Source organism: Salmo trutta, chromosome 13, assembly GCF_901001165.1.
Source record: "Salmo trutta chromosome 13, fSalTru1.1, whole genome shotgun sequence".
NCBI classification, from domain to species: Eukaryota; Metazoa; Chordata; class Actinopteri; order Salmoniformes; family Salmonidae; genus Salmo; species Salmo trutta.
This window is the reverse complement of record NC_042969.1, coordinates 77,656,139-77,673,157: the sequence shown is the minus strand read 5'-3', so window position 1 is coordinate 77,673,157 and position 17,019 is coordinate 77,656,139. Positions and strand designations below refer to the sequence as shown.

At 42.6% G+C, this 17,019-nt stretch overlaps 1 protein-coding gene across 4 annotated transcripts; it reads right to left on the bottom strand.

The window, feature by feature from the left end:
• Positions 1-2,868: 2,868 nt before the first annotated feature.
• Positions 2,869-16,846, bottom strand: LOC115206566 (amyloid-beta A4 precursor protein-binding family B member 1). 4 transcript variants are annotated; one of them, XM_029773692.1, is made up of 15 exons: positions 16,602-16,846; positions 15,303-15,926; positions 14,956-15,164; positions 13,234-13,293; positions 12,771-12,847; positions 12,586-12,646; positions 12,259-12,405; positions 11,731-11,858; positions 8,903-8,908; positions 8,570-8,684; positions 7,026-7,110; positions 6,856-6,936; positions 5,354-5,469; positions 5,066-5,242; positions 2,869-4,872 (listed from the first exon to the last, which is right to left on the bottom strand). In XM_029773692.1, exons 2-15 carry the CDS (start codon positions 15,907-15,909, stop codon positions 4,717-4,719), a joined length of 2,025 nt encoding a protein of 674 aa, XP_029629552.1. In that variant the 5' UTR covers positions 15,910-15,926; positions 16,602-16,846; the 3' UTR covers positions 2,869-4,716. The 4 variants fall into 4 exon arrangements, with proteins under 4 accessions (XP_029629552.1, XP_029629549.1, XP_029629553.1 ...); XM_029773689.1 differs by having other exon boundaries at positions 6,841-6,936; positions 16,602-16,845; XM_029773693.1 differs by lacking the exon at positions 8,903-8,908.
• Between the last annotated feature and the right edge of the window lie 173 nt (positions 16,847-17,019).

The window sequence follows — 17,019 nt, the reverse complement described above, 5'->3', positions numbered from 1 at the left end:
AAACAAAACATCTGAAAGCCAACATCAATACGCCCACATGATGAATTCCTACAAAGCAACAGCTTCTTGTCAATCCCTTTTTCCATCTCTCCAGTACATCCTAGTGTTCTACCTCAGCAGGAGAGAGGCTGCCTGGCGCAGTCCATCCTTTGTTACCTTCCCTCTCTTTCTCTCTCTCCCTCCTGACTCTGTGAAGTTGATCCACCTCTGTGTTGTGCAAATTCCTCTCCTGTGGTTGTGATTGATTCACTGTGACCTGACTGACACTCAGAGCCAAAACAGCGTCTTTCCTGACCACCAGAAACTACAGATCTCCAAAAAAAGAGGAAAAACTAAAGTAACCTTCTTAATAAACGCACATTTCCCCCGGAAAGCCTCTCAGGGATTTGAGAATCCTCATTCAGTGAAGTGTATATATTCACACCATGAGAACCAAGAGGAGGATGTATCCTACAGGGATTTCGATCATCTCTGTCAGACCTTGATACCAGGTTTAAGATGAAGCTGCTGTTCACTTCCTTTATCCACAATGTTCTACTGTAGATGTGTGATTAGATTAAAGTGCCCAGCAGTGAAGATATGAGCCCACTCCACGGCTCTGAGAGGAGAAGCAATGTTCCATAAGACTACACATTCATTACTCAAAATGAATCTCCATTACACAAATGCTGTATGCATAATTATAAAAATAATTATAATTGTGATTATTTCTCCGTGAGCCGAACTTCTTTAAATTGTGATTGACACAGTGTGAAAGACTACCACAGGCACATGTGAATAAGTAAATCTAGTCAGACACTCACATACACGTGGAATAGCCATCAGAAATGTGTTTCAGCGTGATGGCAAACAGTAGAATAAAGACACACAACAATGGGATTTAAGCATGGACGGTGAAAAACACCACCGCACATTCACAATCATATGGAACAACATGATTACATTTGGGGATATAGGAAAATCAAGAGACAGAAATGATTATATTCTGTTGCTTTTGAAGAGCACATTTTCATGTAAGGACTTATGCAAAATAAATATTATTTTCTAACATAGTACTTAATAATAACCAAGATCAAATCTTTAGCATGTTGTTTGAGCATACAGATGTATAGGCTAAAATAACCTAAACTTAATCAAACTACATCGGAAACATGAGGGACGAGGGAACACAAGCAAAACCCCAAACACACAACCAATCCACAGCGTAAATGGGGCGGGGAGCTGGCCAATCCTCTAAATCATCCCCCATGGAAACAATAACCAGCCTATATACAGTATCCTTTCATCCTCAAAATCATCCCCCATGGAAACAATAACCAGCCTATATACAGTATCCTTTCATCCTCAAAATCATCCCCCATGGAAACAATAACCAGCCTATATACAGTATCCTTTCATCCTCAAAATCATCCCCCATGGAAACAATAACCAGCCTATATACAGTATCCTTTCATCCCCCATGGAAACAATAACCAGCCTATATACAGTATCCTTTCATCCCCAAAATCATCCCCCATGGAAACAATAACCAGCCTATATACAGTATCCTTTCATCCTCAAAATCATCCCCCATGGAAACAATAACCAGCCTATATACAGTATCCTTTCATCCCCCATGGAAACAATAAACAGCCTATATACAGTATCCTTTCATCCCCCATGGAAACAATAACCAGCCTATATACAGTATCCTTTCATCCCCAAAATCATCCCCCATGGAAACAATAACCAGCCTATATACAGTATCCTTTCATCCTCAAAATCATCCCCCATGGAAACAATAACCAGCCTATATACAGTATCCTTTCATCCCCAAAATCATCCCCCATGGAAACAATAACCAGCCTATATACAGTATCCTTTCATCCTCAAAATCATCCCCCATGGAAACAATAACCAGCCTATATACAGTATCCTTTCATCTCCCATGGAAACAATAACCAGCCTATATACAGTATCCTTTCATCTCCCATGGAAACAATAACCAGCCTATATACAGTATCCTTTCATCCCCCATGGAAACAATAACCAGCCTATATACAGTATCCTTTCATCCCCAAAATCATCCCCCATGGAAACAATAACCAGCCTATATACAGTATCCTTTCATCCCCAAAATCATCTCCCATGGAAACAATAACCAGCCTATATACAGCCTCCGTCCCTGGCCATTTCGAACACATCAGGAGGGGGCAGCATACAGTCATGAATAAACAGATGACATGGGGTGACCTCTGCATGTTATTCATGCATGGTAATTGCACCCACAGAGAATGATAGAGGCCTTTATTGGCCAAAAGGCCGTATAAGCATAGGCAGCGCCATTGAGGGCTTCCACAACTTTAATGTAGTCTACCGGGTGGGACTTCCAACTTCATTAACCAATCCATCCTGGTGACCCGTTGGAGTCATGTCCAACTGAGATATAAGCAGGGATCAGCCAATCGTGAAGAAAATGGACTACTTCAAAATGGAGATAGCATGGTCAGCGCCCTTGAGGCTGTCACAGAAGCTATAATGGCACAGATAGAGGACTCATTCTCTCTCTCTCTATTCTTGCGCCTCTCACAATACATATGGTAAAACCAATGTCAGCAGGTTTCATACATATGAAAAGGACTTGATAGCCTGCCTGGCTTCTCTTCCATTTTAATGGCATTGCAAGGAATTGTCAGATAAAAACCATTGATTGAAAATGTAGGATTTCTGTGGTTCTACCACCGGTTACGAAAAGAGACATAATTTACAGACAGATCTAATCTAATAACTGCTCTTTGGAATACAATCTCTCCAATCCACATGGCTTCACTCAGTCACATCACACCAAAACCATGCAAATTGTGCAAAGAAATATGCAACACCAAACATAAGATATGTTGACATTTATTTATTGTGCAGGGACTTTTATATACAGATACATTTTATACACCTAATTTACATACATTGTGAAATAAATGAATAAGCTAGTGTTCCAACACTCATCTTGTTTTTAATGTTGACCTTGGAAGTACTAACATAACAGAATTAGAAAAAGGAGCACAATGATAAGTGAGCGGTGACAAAAGATACACTATAGTATTATACAATACAATCTAGTCTAATTTCAGATAGTGTTTCTATATTTTACAAGTTTTATTTTGTTATAGGTCAAATAACTATTGCACTAAATACTTCTGACAAACACAATTCATTCGTTTTTTTAAACATAAAAACCACAACTATTCTCAGACTTGTGTTCTCTAATACAATCAATAATCAATAATGCGCAACTGCTCCTCAGTAGTGTCCATGACAGTGTATACAAACAATAGATCACATTACTTAAGAGTGTCCAGGGCCAAACAGAGCAAAAAGTGGAAGAACAGAATCCTAAAAGCACTGGAGTCATCCTCTCTATGTTATCCCTGTCCCAGGGCGGTGACTAAGAGAGACAGATACGGACCTGCTCTCAGCTACTCAGTGGAAAGGGCCTGACAGTGACAACTAATCTACTACTAGCTAGCTTATATATTGATAGACACGGATACAGGCTAGTGACATGCCTTACAAACACTTAACAGGTACAGAATTCAGCCCTCTTTACCATGAAGTAGCACACATCTAGTATGTTACAATAACTAAGAGTTCAGCACTAAACCGCTGCCGGCAGATATGACCCTGGTTATTGCTCTAAGCTATTAAAACATGCAGTGTGTGATGAGGTGGTTAAAAGCTGGGGTAGACTAACAACCGAGGCCTCGAGATGCTGTATTTTATAGGTCACTTTTTCATGACCAGAAGTCTATTTTCACCATTGGCTCTTTTTGTTGGCCAAGCACTAGTCAGATATAGCCAGGCCCCTACGTTAAGCAACCCACAGCAGTGTGTGCTGCTATATAAGCCTATGGAAGCCATTCTACCAACACCACATACAGGAAAGTCTGATTATTGCACACAAGCACTGAACTTGCAAATGTTGATGAAAATGTATGGGAAACAACTCCAGTATACCCTGAAATCAGTGGTTGTTCACTACGACGTGGCACATGATTCTACACTTATTTAACGGAAGAATACAAAACACTCTACTTGGGCTCTCGGATGGCTAGTGTCAAGAAGCTCATTTGGGCTGGAGTAGAAAGGCTGAGGAGTGTACAGGGTATTGACATGGTAGAAAACAAACAGCAGGAGACTACTATACCAGGTTCCCGACAGTGATTTCATGACCTTCTTTAGACACCGGTAGAAAAAGAGGTGTTACTGTTTGGAGGAGCATGGCCCCATGACTCAACCATAATTGCACTGAGGAAGAAATTAGATGTATTTCTGAGTGGATTCGTCCAAACCTCCTACTGTGAAGAAATATGTACTTACATCACATCATACGAACACTTCCTGCCAGACATGGTTTCTGCTAAAACACAAAAATAGTGACAAACAGATGAAATCCCAGCAACAGAACAAACAATGGGTTGTTGTCAGAGCTCATTCAGTTTGAGTACAAAGCTAAAGGAGAGTTATACAGTAGAAGTATAGAAAAACACACTTTGCAATCACTAGTAAGTAAGCATTTCCTCAGTTACATAAAACGCCATACACTAATGACAAGACATTCTCTAAGGAAGGCCAAAAAGAGTGCAAGTCCGATAGGAAAGGGAGAATGAGAGTGAGAGAGGAGTAAGCTGGAGCTGCTGTGATGGGTTAGTGTTGGTGGGGAGGAGATCTTCTCTCTTCTGCTCAGGGGGACTGGGACCCTGACCTGTACTGCTTGAAGCTTCCCAGCAGACTCTGGACCCCGATCCTGACCCGGCGGGCCACGGAGTCAGCAGGGGGAGTGGGCAGGCAGGAGCCCAGGCTGGGAGGCCTCGCGTCCAGACACTTCTGGTAGCGCAGCTGTGGACAGAACACAGACATACAACAGGACTCCATCAGTAAAGACACTAAAACACATCAATACTATTCAAGCAAACATTGACAGGCATTCATGAAATGTTCTATATTATAGACAACATATCATCCTCCAGGCAGTCTCTCTAGACCACTTGTTAATCCATAATGGAGTCCACTGTTCAGTCTGGTGACCCACCATGCAGGCGGCCTGCACCGCCTCACTCAGGCTGGCAGCGTTGGGCTCACACCAGAACATGTGACAGATGAAGTCCCCGGGGCCCTCGACCATGATGAAGGCAAAGGTGTGGACGTCCTTCCCCACACCCATGAAAGACAGGAACCGCACCCGGCACTCTGACATCACCTCCTCAGTCTGGGGAGACAAGGGGACACATCACAGTCAGGAGAGAGCCATACTGACATGACTCCTACTAACGGTCAGTGTAACGGAGATGACGGTGTGGACGGGTTAGTTAGTAACTACCTCTCTGGTGAGGATGGTGAGAGTGGCAGGGGCCACGTTGACAGAGACTGGGGTCCAATCCTGCTTCCTTGTGCTGTTCATTGCAGCCGCCAAAGCATCATTGATTGTGTCCACACCTAGGAGACGAGAACGTTCTACTGTTAACGGTATCCTCAAGGTGAACTGCATGGGAGGAGCCATCTAGCCATGTATGCAGTGAAGCAAAACACAGTCCCACAGAGCACTGCCAGATGTTTTACTGCACAGAGATACATGACCAAAAGTATGTGGACACCTGCTCATCAAACATCTTATTCCAAAATTATGGACATTAATATGAAGTTGGTCCCCCCTTTGCTGCTATAACAGCCTCCACTCTTCTGGGTAGGCTTTCCACTAGATGTTGGAACATTACTACGGGGACTTGCTTCCATTTAGCCACAAGAGCATTAGTGTGGTCGGGCACTGATGTTGGGTGATCAGGCCTGGCTCGCAGTCGGTGTTCCAATTCATCTCAAAGATGTTCAATGGGGTTGAGGTCAGGGCTCTGTGCAGGCCAGCCAAGTTCTTCCACACTGATCTCGACAAACCATTTCTGTATGGACCTCGCTTTGTGCACGGGTCATTGTCATGTTGAAACAGGGAAGGGCCTTCCCCAAACTGTTGCCACAAAGTTGGAAGCACAGAATCGTCTAGAATGTCATTGTATGCTGTAGCATTAAGATTTCTCTTCACTGGAACTAAGGGGCCTAACCCAAAACATAAAAAACTGCCCCATACCATTATTCCTTCTCCACCAAACTTTACAGGTGGCACTATGAATTGGGGCAGGTAGCGTTCCCCTTGCATTCACTAAACCCAGATTCGTCTGTCAGACTGCCAGATGGTGAAGAGTGATTCCTCATTCTAGAGAACACGTTTCCACTGCTCCAGAGTCCAATGGCGGCGAGCTTTACACCACTCCAGCCGACGTTTGGTAATCTTAGGATGGTGTGCGGCAGCTCGGCCATGAAAACCCATTTCATGAAGCTCCCGACTAACAGTTACTGCGCTGACGTTGCTTCCAGAGGCAGTTTGGAACTCAGTAGTGAGTGTTGCAACAAAGGACAGATGATTTTTACACGCTTTAGCACTTGGCAGACATGTTCTGTGAGCTTGTGTGGCCTACCACGTCGCGATTGAGCCGTTGTTGCTCCTAGACGTTTCCACTTCAAAATAAAAGCACTTAAAGCTGACCGGGGCAGCTCTAGCAGGGCAGAAATTTGACAAACTAACTTGTTGGAAAGGTGGCATTCTATGACGGTGCCACGTTGAAAGTCACTGAGCTCTTCAGTAAGGCCATTCTTCTGTCAATGTTGGTCTATGGAGATTTCATGGCTGTGTGCTCGATTTTATACTCCTATCAGCAACGGGTGTAGCTGGAATCCATAAATTTGAAGGGGTGTCCACATACTTTTGTATATATAGTGTATTTACCTAACTACTAAGTAAATAAAATATTTTCTTACCCATGCGTCCCTTACCTACTGGCTTGGACACAGGTACGTTACCAAGGTAATACACAAGGAAACGTTGGAAATTCTCATTTTTTGGAACGGGAAACTCTGCATAGGAAGAAGTTGTGAAGGAAGTTAGTGTCTAGTGTTGTACGTCTGTTATAAAATTAACTCTATAACCCTATCACAGGGGTTACCTTGAGCAGGAATCTCCATGGGTTTGCACTGGTCATAGTTGTACCTGCTCAGAAATGGCTTGGACAGCTTCCTCTCTGTCATTATCTGAATGTGTGTGTGTGTGTGGGGGGAGGGGAGAGGGAGAGACACATGTTCAAGTCATTGTGAAATTAGTCATTCCACAGCAAATAGTATATTAGACACACCTACTCATTCCAGGGTTTTTCTATATTTTTACTATTTTCTACATCCTGGAATAATAGTGAAGACATCAAAACTATGAAATAACACATACGGAATCATGTAGTAACCAAAAAGTGTTAAATCAAAATATATTTTATATTTGAGATTCTTCAAATGGCCACCCTTTGCCTTGATGACAGCTTTGCAAATGCTTGGCATTCTCTCAACCAGCTTCATAAGGTAGTCACCTGGAATGCATTTCAATTAAAAGGTGTGCCTTGTTCAAAGTTAATTTGTGGAATTTCTTTCCTTCTTAATGCGTTTGAGACAATCAGTTGTGTTGTGATTAGGTAGGACTATCTTCCGTATACCACCTCTATTTGGTAAAAGACCAAGTCCATATTATGGCAAGAAAAGCTCAAATAAGCAAAGAGAAACAGTCCATTACTTTAAGACATGAAGGAAGCAAAACACAGTCCCACACAGAGCACTGCCAGATGTTTTACTGCACAGTTTCTTCAAATGCAGTTGCAAAAACCATCAAGCGCTATGGTGAAACTGGCTCTCATTAGGACTCCCACAAGAAAGGAAGACCCAGAGTTACCTCTGCTGCAGAGGATAAGTTCATTAGAGTTACCAGCCTCAGAAATTGCAGCCCAAATAAATGCTTCAGAGTTCAAATAACAGACATCTCAACATCAACTGTTCAGAGGAGACTGTGACTGAATCAGGCCTTCATGGTTGAATTGCTGCAAAGAAACCACTACTAAAGGACACCAATAAGAGGAAGAGACTTGCTTGGGCCAAGAAACACGAGCAATGGACCTTATACTGGTGGAAATCTGTCCTTTGTCCTGGAATCCAAATTGGAGATTTTTGGTTCCAACCGCCATGTCTTTGAGACGCAATGACCCAACATACCTCCAGGCTGTGTAAGGGCTATTTGACCAAGAAGGGGAGTGATGGAGTGCTGCATCAGATGACCTGGCCTCCACAATCCCCTGACCTCAACCCAATTGAGATGGTTTGGGATGAGTCGGACCGCAGAGTGAAGGGAAAGAAGCCAACAAGTGCTCAGCATATGTGGGAACTCCTTCAAGACTGTTGAAAAAGCATTCCAGGTGAAGCTGGTTGAGAGAAAGCCAAGAGTGTGCAAAGCTGTCATCAAGGCAAAGGGTGGCTATTTGAAGAATCTGAAATATATTTTGATTTTTTAAACACTTTTTTAGTTATTACAGTTATTACATGATAGTTTTGATGTCTTCACTATTATTTTACAATGTAGAAAATAGTCAAAATAAAGAAAAACCCTTGAATGAGTAGGTGGTTCTAAAACTTTGGACCAGTAGTGTATGTGACATAGAAGACATAGGAGTATCACCCTGGAACACATCTCATGCAGACTGGTGGCGATGTTCTTGGCAGGTGAGTCACAGCGAAACACGTGACACTTGAGGACCTGGGTCAGGTTGTCTCGCGCTACATAAGCAAAGTCTCTGTTGTAACAAATACAGAAAAGTACACCATTTACATACTGGTACATGAACCAAATGCATTTCTCTAAATTGAATGATAGCAACAGACAAGAAAAACTTTTAAAAAACTACAATTATTGCAATGAATCATGTTAGATATGACAACACAATCAATTATATGTAGGAGAAACACCATGGGACATGAGAGCATAAAGACCAAAGAGAAATGTGTATAATACCTTTCCCTGTATAGGGCAGCAAAATGCAGCATGAAAATAAACACCGATCAGTTAAATCACAGTTATTACAAAAACACTGAAAATGAAAATCTGATATTAAGTGAATGCCAATGCCTTGAAAGTAAATGTAATTGCAATACGATGGACAACCCACCAGAGGGCAGTAGTGTCTCAGGGTTGCAGTATTTGAGCATGCCATTGGACTAATAGGCTGCATTTACAAAAGCTGCCCCTATTCAGACCTGTTTTGAACTAATTGGTCTTTTGACTAATCAGCTCAGCTCTAACAAGATCTGATGTGATTGGTCAAAAGACCAATTAGTGGAAAAAAGATGAGAACTTGGCTGTCTGTGTACATTCAGCCTTAAATGACTCAGTTTTTAATGGGCAAATGCATGGAAAACAGGCCCACATCCAGAGGTCTAGGATGGGAAAACTCGACACTAAGGCATGAAAATTAACATGTTTTAGTAATACTTAAAGTGCCAATATGTAACGTATTTGGTGGATTCAATCAAATTCACATAGAAAAGAGTTATAGATCTCATTCGGATTGAAAGCAAGTCTAAGAAGCAGCAGATCTATTGTATTTGCTCAATTTCTATGCCTCCTTTGCTTCGTTTTTGAATCTTTTACTTTCGGTTTTGTACCCCAGTTTCAAACAGCTGAAAACACAATACTTTTAGTTATGGAAAATATATTTCACTGCGGTTTAGATGGTACAATGATTCTCTACACCAGTGGTTCCCAAACGTTTTATAGTCCCGTACCCCTTCAAACATTCAACCTCCAGCTGCGTACCCCTCTAGCACCAGGGTCAGTGCACTCTTAAATGTTGTTTTTTGCCATCATTGTAAGCCTGCCACACACACACACACACACTATACGACACATTTATTAAACATAAGAATGAGTGTGAGTTTGTCACAACCCGGCTCATGGGAAGTGACAAAGAGCTCTTATAGGACCAAGGCCCAAATAATATAATAATAATAATTTTGCTCTTTATTTAGCCATCTTACATATAAAATCTTATTTGTTCATAAAAAATGGTGAATAACTCACCACAGGTTAATGAGAATGGTGTGCTTGAAAGGATGCACATAACTCTGCCAATGTTGGGTTGTATTGGAGAGAGTCTCAGTCTGAAATCATTTCCCACACACAGTCTGTGCCTGTATTTAGTTTTCATGCTATTGAGGGCCGAGAATCCACTCTCACATAGGTACATGGTTACAGAGGGCATCAGTGTTAACAGCGCAATTTGCCAAGGCAAGAAACTCTTAGCACAGCCCTATCCAGAAATCTGCCAGTGGCTTCTGATTAAATTACATTTTCACAGAACCGCTTGTTTCAATGAGGCTCTCTTGTTCAGATATCGGTAAGTGGACTGAAGGCAGGGCATGAAGGGGATAATGAATCCAGTAGTTTGTGTCATCCGTTTCAGGAAAGTACCTGAGTAATTGCACATCCAACTCACTCAGGTGCTTCGCTGTATCACATTTGACATTGTCTGGTAAGCTTGAGTTCATATGATTTTTTGTGTGCAAATAATGATGAAAGACCTGTGTAATGTCTTTGCTAATGCAGATAGAGAAGAGCTCCAACTTCTTAATCAAAGCCTCAATTTTGTCCCGCACATTGAATATAGTTGCGGAGAGTCCCTGTAATCCTAGATTCAGATCATTCAGACGAGGAAAAACATCACCCAGATAGGCCAGTCATGTGAGAAACTCGTCATCATGCAAGCGGTCAGACAAGTGAAAATTATGGTCAGTAAAGAAAACTTTAAGCTCATCTCTCAATTCTATTTTTTTTCTCAATACTTTTCCCCTTGATAACCAGCGCACTTCTGTATGTTGTAAAAGCGTTACATGGTCGCTGCCCATATCATTGCATAATGCAGAAAATACACGAGAGTTCAGGGGCCTTGTTTTAACAAAGTGAACCATTTTCACTGTAGTGTCCAAAACATATTTCAAGCTGTCAGGCATTCCCTTGGCTGCAAGAGCCTCTCGGTGGATGCTGCAGTGTACCCAAGTGGCGTCGGGAGAAACTGCTTGCACGCGCGTTACCACTCCACTATGTCTCCCTTTCATGGCTTTTGCGCCTTCAGTACAGATACTAACATGAGCAGCAGCTACGTTTGGCTACATACAGACCGTTAGTGGAAATTCTGCGAGAGAATAACAGTTAATGTGATTGGATGTTCATTATTTAACTGGGCTACCTGTATTTGACATTGTGTTATTTCGCTCAACACTAGATGGTTTAATTTTATTTTTGCCAGTGAAACAAGGCTACTCAGGCAAGATAAAAACCTCACCCAAATGTATAGCCCTGTTGGAATATAAATGGACCATTTGAAAATATGAAAAATATCTTTATTTAATTTATCTATAAAAAAAAAAAAGTGAATCACACTTTTATTTGGTGTACCCCGACGGCATTACAATACCTGCTCTACACTATACTTGCTTGTTATGTCACAAACTGAAATTAGGCAAACTATTCGAATTTTAGCAACAATGAGCCATTTCTGAATCTTTAAGAAAACGGAACAAATTACCAGCTATTATGTAATTCCCAGTGCCTAATATATCTTAATTAGATGTTAATGGTCATGAAGTAATAGTAAGGTGACTGCTAAGACTAGACAGACAATTAACTAATAAAAAGCACTAAATAAACACTATATAAAACAGTATAATTTCTAGAGTTAAAACAGCATTTTCTGTTCCTGTAAAAGTAGCTACACACTTAACTGACTGCCACAGTAGTGCAGATGTGGTGCCAAACAGCGTCTGATTGTTCTAGTGGACACTGACCTGCCGTTGTCTCGGCCCACACCCCACACGCGGATGCTGGCGATGGGTTGGGAGTGCAGCAGAGTCTGTCCCAGTGGGTCGATCAGATTCATAGTGTCATTCTGCAGGACCATCAGCATGTCCTTACCCTGGTAACACAACACAAACATATCACTATCCTCCTGAAGCACCACCATGCACAGCAAATTGAATGGCATAGCGATCAATTAAATTACATTTCAATGTACCCATCTGTGCTACAAGTAATAATACTCTAGCAAACAACTGTTAGACTTGATCCTGGTTTAGATGAAGAGACATTCCCAAGCAGTGGTCCATATGGACGACTATAATTACTCTGATATTCAACATTATTCAACACAGAGCAGCTGCAGGGAATCTGAGAGGTAATTGCTTCAGTTGCTGGATAAGAAAAGACAAAGGTAAACAGAGGGTCTCGCCCAGACATCAACCCCATCACTAGGCTCTTCCCCCAGACAGGAAGAGCCCACCCCAGTCCCTTCCTGTAGCCCTGCTCCTTAGACTCACCTCTCCCCAAATGCCAGCAGTGTCGTGGAGGTTGTGTTTGTGGTAGGACAGCTGTCTGATGCAGTTGTTGACAGCCACGCTGCTCTTTCCCGGTGCCATGTCCTCTTCAGACATCTCCACCCAGCCCAGAGAGCGCACAGCAAAATACTGGCATAGCAATAGAGGCCGGAGAGAACACAGGACGGGCCAGAGAGAGGGAAAGAGCGACAAACGCAGTCCAATTAGGAAAGGGAAGAGTAGTTGTACGTTAACAGGGAAGGGACAGACAGATGGTTAGTCTTCCTGCCTCAGCATTTTAGTGAGAGTAAATGTGAATTTCAAATTTACCTTAGCCTCCAGGTCAGTGCCATGGGGATCAAGTTTCTCTTCTTCCTCGGATTGGGAACAGCTATAAGACAGTTAAAAGACAGTTATCATTTGAGAAAGAACGAGAGAGAGAGAGGAGGGTTTAAGAGACTGTTTTGGCTGAGAATGAGATGGCTTATCACATAACGTACTACCACATGACTTACTTGAGGTTGATGGATGCATAGCGCAGGGTTGCCCCTTCAAATTCCTTCAGGCTCTGGTCAGATGCCACCTCTCCCTCCTGCAATCACCAAGACGACAATGAATTAGTCAATTCATCAACACCAAGTTGATCAAAATCCTAATGTGCTGCCTTCTAAACTGTTTCTAAAACTGAAATATTGAGGGTTGAAGCTATGAAATGTCAAGTGCTTCTGCTTCCATGTCAACTATTTCCCACATAATAATGATTTATCCGCAGAGTCTGTTGGGAGGGTTTACATTGAGTATGTTTCAAATTATGTTTTCCAATTAATAATTGGAGACATAAAAAACACTTTCTCCATACACATGAAAATAATGATTCTCTTTTTACTGTGTTGTCAGTGTTAAAGGATATCCTGAATGTGAGGCCTTGGTCATGTCCTGATTCTCATTCGTATTATTAATATTCATGCTGTCCCTTACCTTCCACAGCTCTCCATCACTAGTCCCTTCATCTGGGTTAGAGAGGTCCCCCCATGTTTCCTAGTAGAGTCAGACAAAAACACCACATTTTTTCTCCAAATATTCTAAATTGGGAGAGCATATATCAAGTCTTCTCAGAACATATACAGTACATTTGGAAAGTATTCAGACCCCTTGACTTTTCCACATTTTGTTACGTTACAGCCTTATTCTAAAATTGATTAAATTAATTTGTTTCTTTATCAATCTACACACAATACCCCATAAGACATTTTAGCTAATTTATACAAAATAGAAAACAGAAATACCTTATTTACATAAGTATTCAGACCCTTCGCTATGATACTTGAAATTGAGCTCAGATCAATCCTGTTTTCATCGATCATCCTTGAGATGTTTCTACAACTTGCTGGGAGTCCACCTGTGGTGAATTCAATTGATTGGACATGATTTGGAAAGGCACACACCTGACAATATAAGGTCCCACAGTTGACAGTGCATGTCAGAGCAAAAACCAAGCCATGAGGTCGGAGGAATTGTCCATATAACTGCAAGACAGGATTGTGTTGAGGCACAGATCTGGGGAAGGGTACCAAAACATGTCTGCAGCATTGATGGTCCCCAAAAGCACAGTGGCCTCCATCATTCTTAAAACAGAAGAAGTCTGGAACCACCAAGAATCTTTCTAGAGCTGGCCGCCCAGCCAAACTTAGCAATCGGGGGAGAAGGGCCTTGGTCAGGGAGGTGAACAAGAAACCGATGGTCACTGACAGAGCTCCAGAGTTCCTCTGTGGAGATGGAATACCTTCCAGAAGGATAACCATCTCTGCAGCACTCCACCAATGAGGCCTTTATGGTAGAGCGGCCAGACGGAAGCCACTCCTCAGTAAAAGGCACATGACAGCCCACTTGGAGTTTGCCAAAAGGCACCTAAAGGACCCTCAAACCATGAAAAACAAGATTCTCTGGTCTGATGAAACCAAGATTGAACTCTTTGGCTTGAATACCAAGCATCACATCTGGAGGAAACCTGGCACCATCTCTACGGTGAAGCATGGTGGTGGCAGCATCATGCTGTGGGGATGTTTTTCAGCGCCAGAGACTGGAAGACTAGTCAGGATTGAGGGAAATATGAACTGAGCAAAGTACTGAGAGATCCTTCATGAAAACCTGCTTCAGAGCGCTCAGGACCTCAAACAGGGGCGAAGGTTCACCTTCCAACAGGACAATGACTAAGCACACAACCAAGACAATGCAGGAGGGGCTTGGGGACAAGTCTCTGAATATCCTTGAGTGGCCCAGCCAGAGACCGGACTTGAACCCGATCAAACATCTCTGGAGAGACCTGAAAATAGCTGTGCAGCGACACTCCCCATCCAACCTGACAGAGCTTGAGAGGAGATGAATGGGAGAAACTCCCCAAATACAGGTGTGCCAAGCTTGGAGCAGCATACTCAAGACGACTCAAGGCTGTAATCGCTGGTGCTTCAACAAAGTACTGAGTAAAAGGTCTGAATACTTATGTAAATGTTATCAGTTTTTTTATGTACGCATTTGCAAAAAATAATAAAAAAATATTTTTGTTTTGTCATTATGGGGTATTATGTGTAGGTTGAGGAAAATGTAACGTAACAAAATGTGGGAAAAGTCAAGGGGTCTGAATGTTTCCCGAAAGCACCGTATGTCACAAATCATCCCTAAGGCCTATGGGTTAGATCTCACCTCTGGCTCTTCCTCACAGGGTGTTGTCTCCAGGGACATACTGGAGGACATCATGGAGTCTCCCACCTTGTCCAGAGGGGAGGGGGGCTCCCACTGAGTAGTGCCAGTTGGGATGTGCCAGTAATAGGTACCTGAGGTGTCTCGAACCCGCATCCAACCAGAGGGTAGGTCTGTGTCTGCCTCAAAGGCCTCCGAGTCCCAGAAGGACTCTGTGTGGAGAGAAGGGGAGGGTTAGAACAAGGAGTCTTAACGTCGCTTGCAACCTGAGAAGCACTTGTTATGTTAGACAATAATCATTATTGTTACAACAAAACAGTCACAACTGATTTCAACAAACACGCCCTTACCTTTGTTTTCATTTGGAGGGCTTTCAACAGCGCTTTCCTGAGACAGTGCTGACCAGTTGGTTTCTTCATCACTTGGTGTTCCATTCACATTAGAGAACAGCAGACAGGGATTTCTAGCCACCCCACTTCCCTCTCTTTCAGCCTCCGCATCCCTCTGCTCAGACTCCCTCTCTTCCTCTATAAGACTGCAGGCCTCTTCATCTGCCTCAGATGAATCTTCCTTCTCTTTGTCGTCTTCTTCGCCCTCACCATCTTTATCCTCTGCAGACACCAGGGTGTTGATGAGTAGTGGCTCTTTCAGGATGGTATTGGACTCTTCTTCCTTCAGGCCCAGGGTCTTGGCGGTCTTGGGAGATTTGGTCTGCTCCTCCTCGTTGGTGTTATGAGGGGAGAAGTCCTCCTGGTTCCCATTCTGGTCCTGGTCCTGATGTTTCTCTGCTACTTTCCTCAGTTGGTTCTTGCCCTCCTTGACCCACTTAGCATTGTTGCCGTCTGTGGATTCTTGGTCACTCCAAAGGCCGCTGTCATTCAATTTGTTTTTCAGCACTTCATCTTGATGTTGGTTGTTGGCTACATGATAAGATACGTCATCATCATGGCCACCCATGGTACTATACAGCAGCTCTGAAGGGAATCGAGGAGGGTATGGTTAGAGAGAAAATAGATAGCTAAGATATGCCTTTGCCCATCTGATCACTCGAATGTTTAGTTGCGAGTCAATTTGAGACAAGTGACCTGGCTGGCTAGCCAACTGTTTGACATTGTAACGTTAACGTTAGTAAGTTAGCAAGGTAAAGGTAATGTTAGCAAGCTAGCTCGCTACCCGGCCTAACTAGCGTTGACTCATTAAAGCGAAATAAAAAAATAGCTAGCTAGTAAGCTAGGTAGCTAACGTTAGCTAATGTTAACTGCGCCATTAGCTAGCTACATTGAGATATGACACATCGCTACCCTAGACAGCTAGCTAATTTACTGGCTAATATTAGTTTGCTAGGCCTCTAGCTATCTCACTAGTTACTAATTTAGCAAGCAATCAATAACAATGTAAATGACATGATAATATCAAGAGCTAGATACTGCATTATTGCAAATTTAACATACCAGCTGTGGTTTAAGCTAACGTTACATCAACTAAAAGGTAAGCTAGGAGGCTTCGTTAGCCTCCTTGCTAGCTAGGTGACCATCTGAAATAACAGGCATCATCCGCCATCAACCCATAATAAATATGGCCATAATTGGTACACGAGCACAAAGAACAGCAATTCAACATGTGCGCCATTAGCTACCAAATCTACTTACTTCTGCTGTATGTGTCCTTCGATAAAAAAATATATTCTCCTATTGTTACATATTTACACAATCGTTTATGAAGGCGTAGATGGGTCGTTTATCTGGATTCCCAGCAGATGCTGATGCTGCGGTGTTGTGCAGAGTTGTGACAGACGATTTGGTGTTGGGGGGGTGTTGCCTCGTACGTATGGATCTCTGACTCAACCAGATTAGGATTATTATGATTTTTAAATGTCATTTGACCTTTATTTAACTAGCCAAGTCTGTTAAGAACAAATTCGTATTTACAATGACTTCCAAGCCCGGACGACGCTGGGCCAATTGTGCGCTGCCCTAATAACACTCCCAATCACGACCGGATGTGAAACAGCCTGGATTCGAACCAGGGACTGTAGTGACGCCTCTTGCACTGAGATGCAGTGCCTTA

What these genes read in the sequence shown, in the direction of transcription:
- LOC115206566 (XM_029773689.1), bottom strand. Translation starts at nt 15,909, where the DNA reads ATGGGTGGCCATGATGATGACGTATCTTATCATGTAGCCAACAACCAA. An exon ending in GTGATGGAGAGCTGTGGAAG is followed by an intron (nt 12,848 to 13,233) that starts GTAAGGGACAGC and finishes TGGTGATTGCAG; the next exon opens with GAGGGAGAGGTGGCATCTGA. An exon ending in CGGTGCAGGCCGCCTGCATG is followed by an intron (nt 4,873 to 5,065) that starts GTGGGTCACCAG and finishes TTCTGTCCACAG; the next exon opens with CTGCGCTACCAGAAGTGTCT.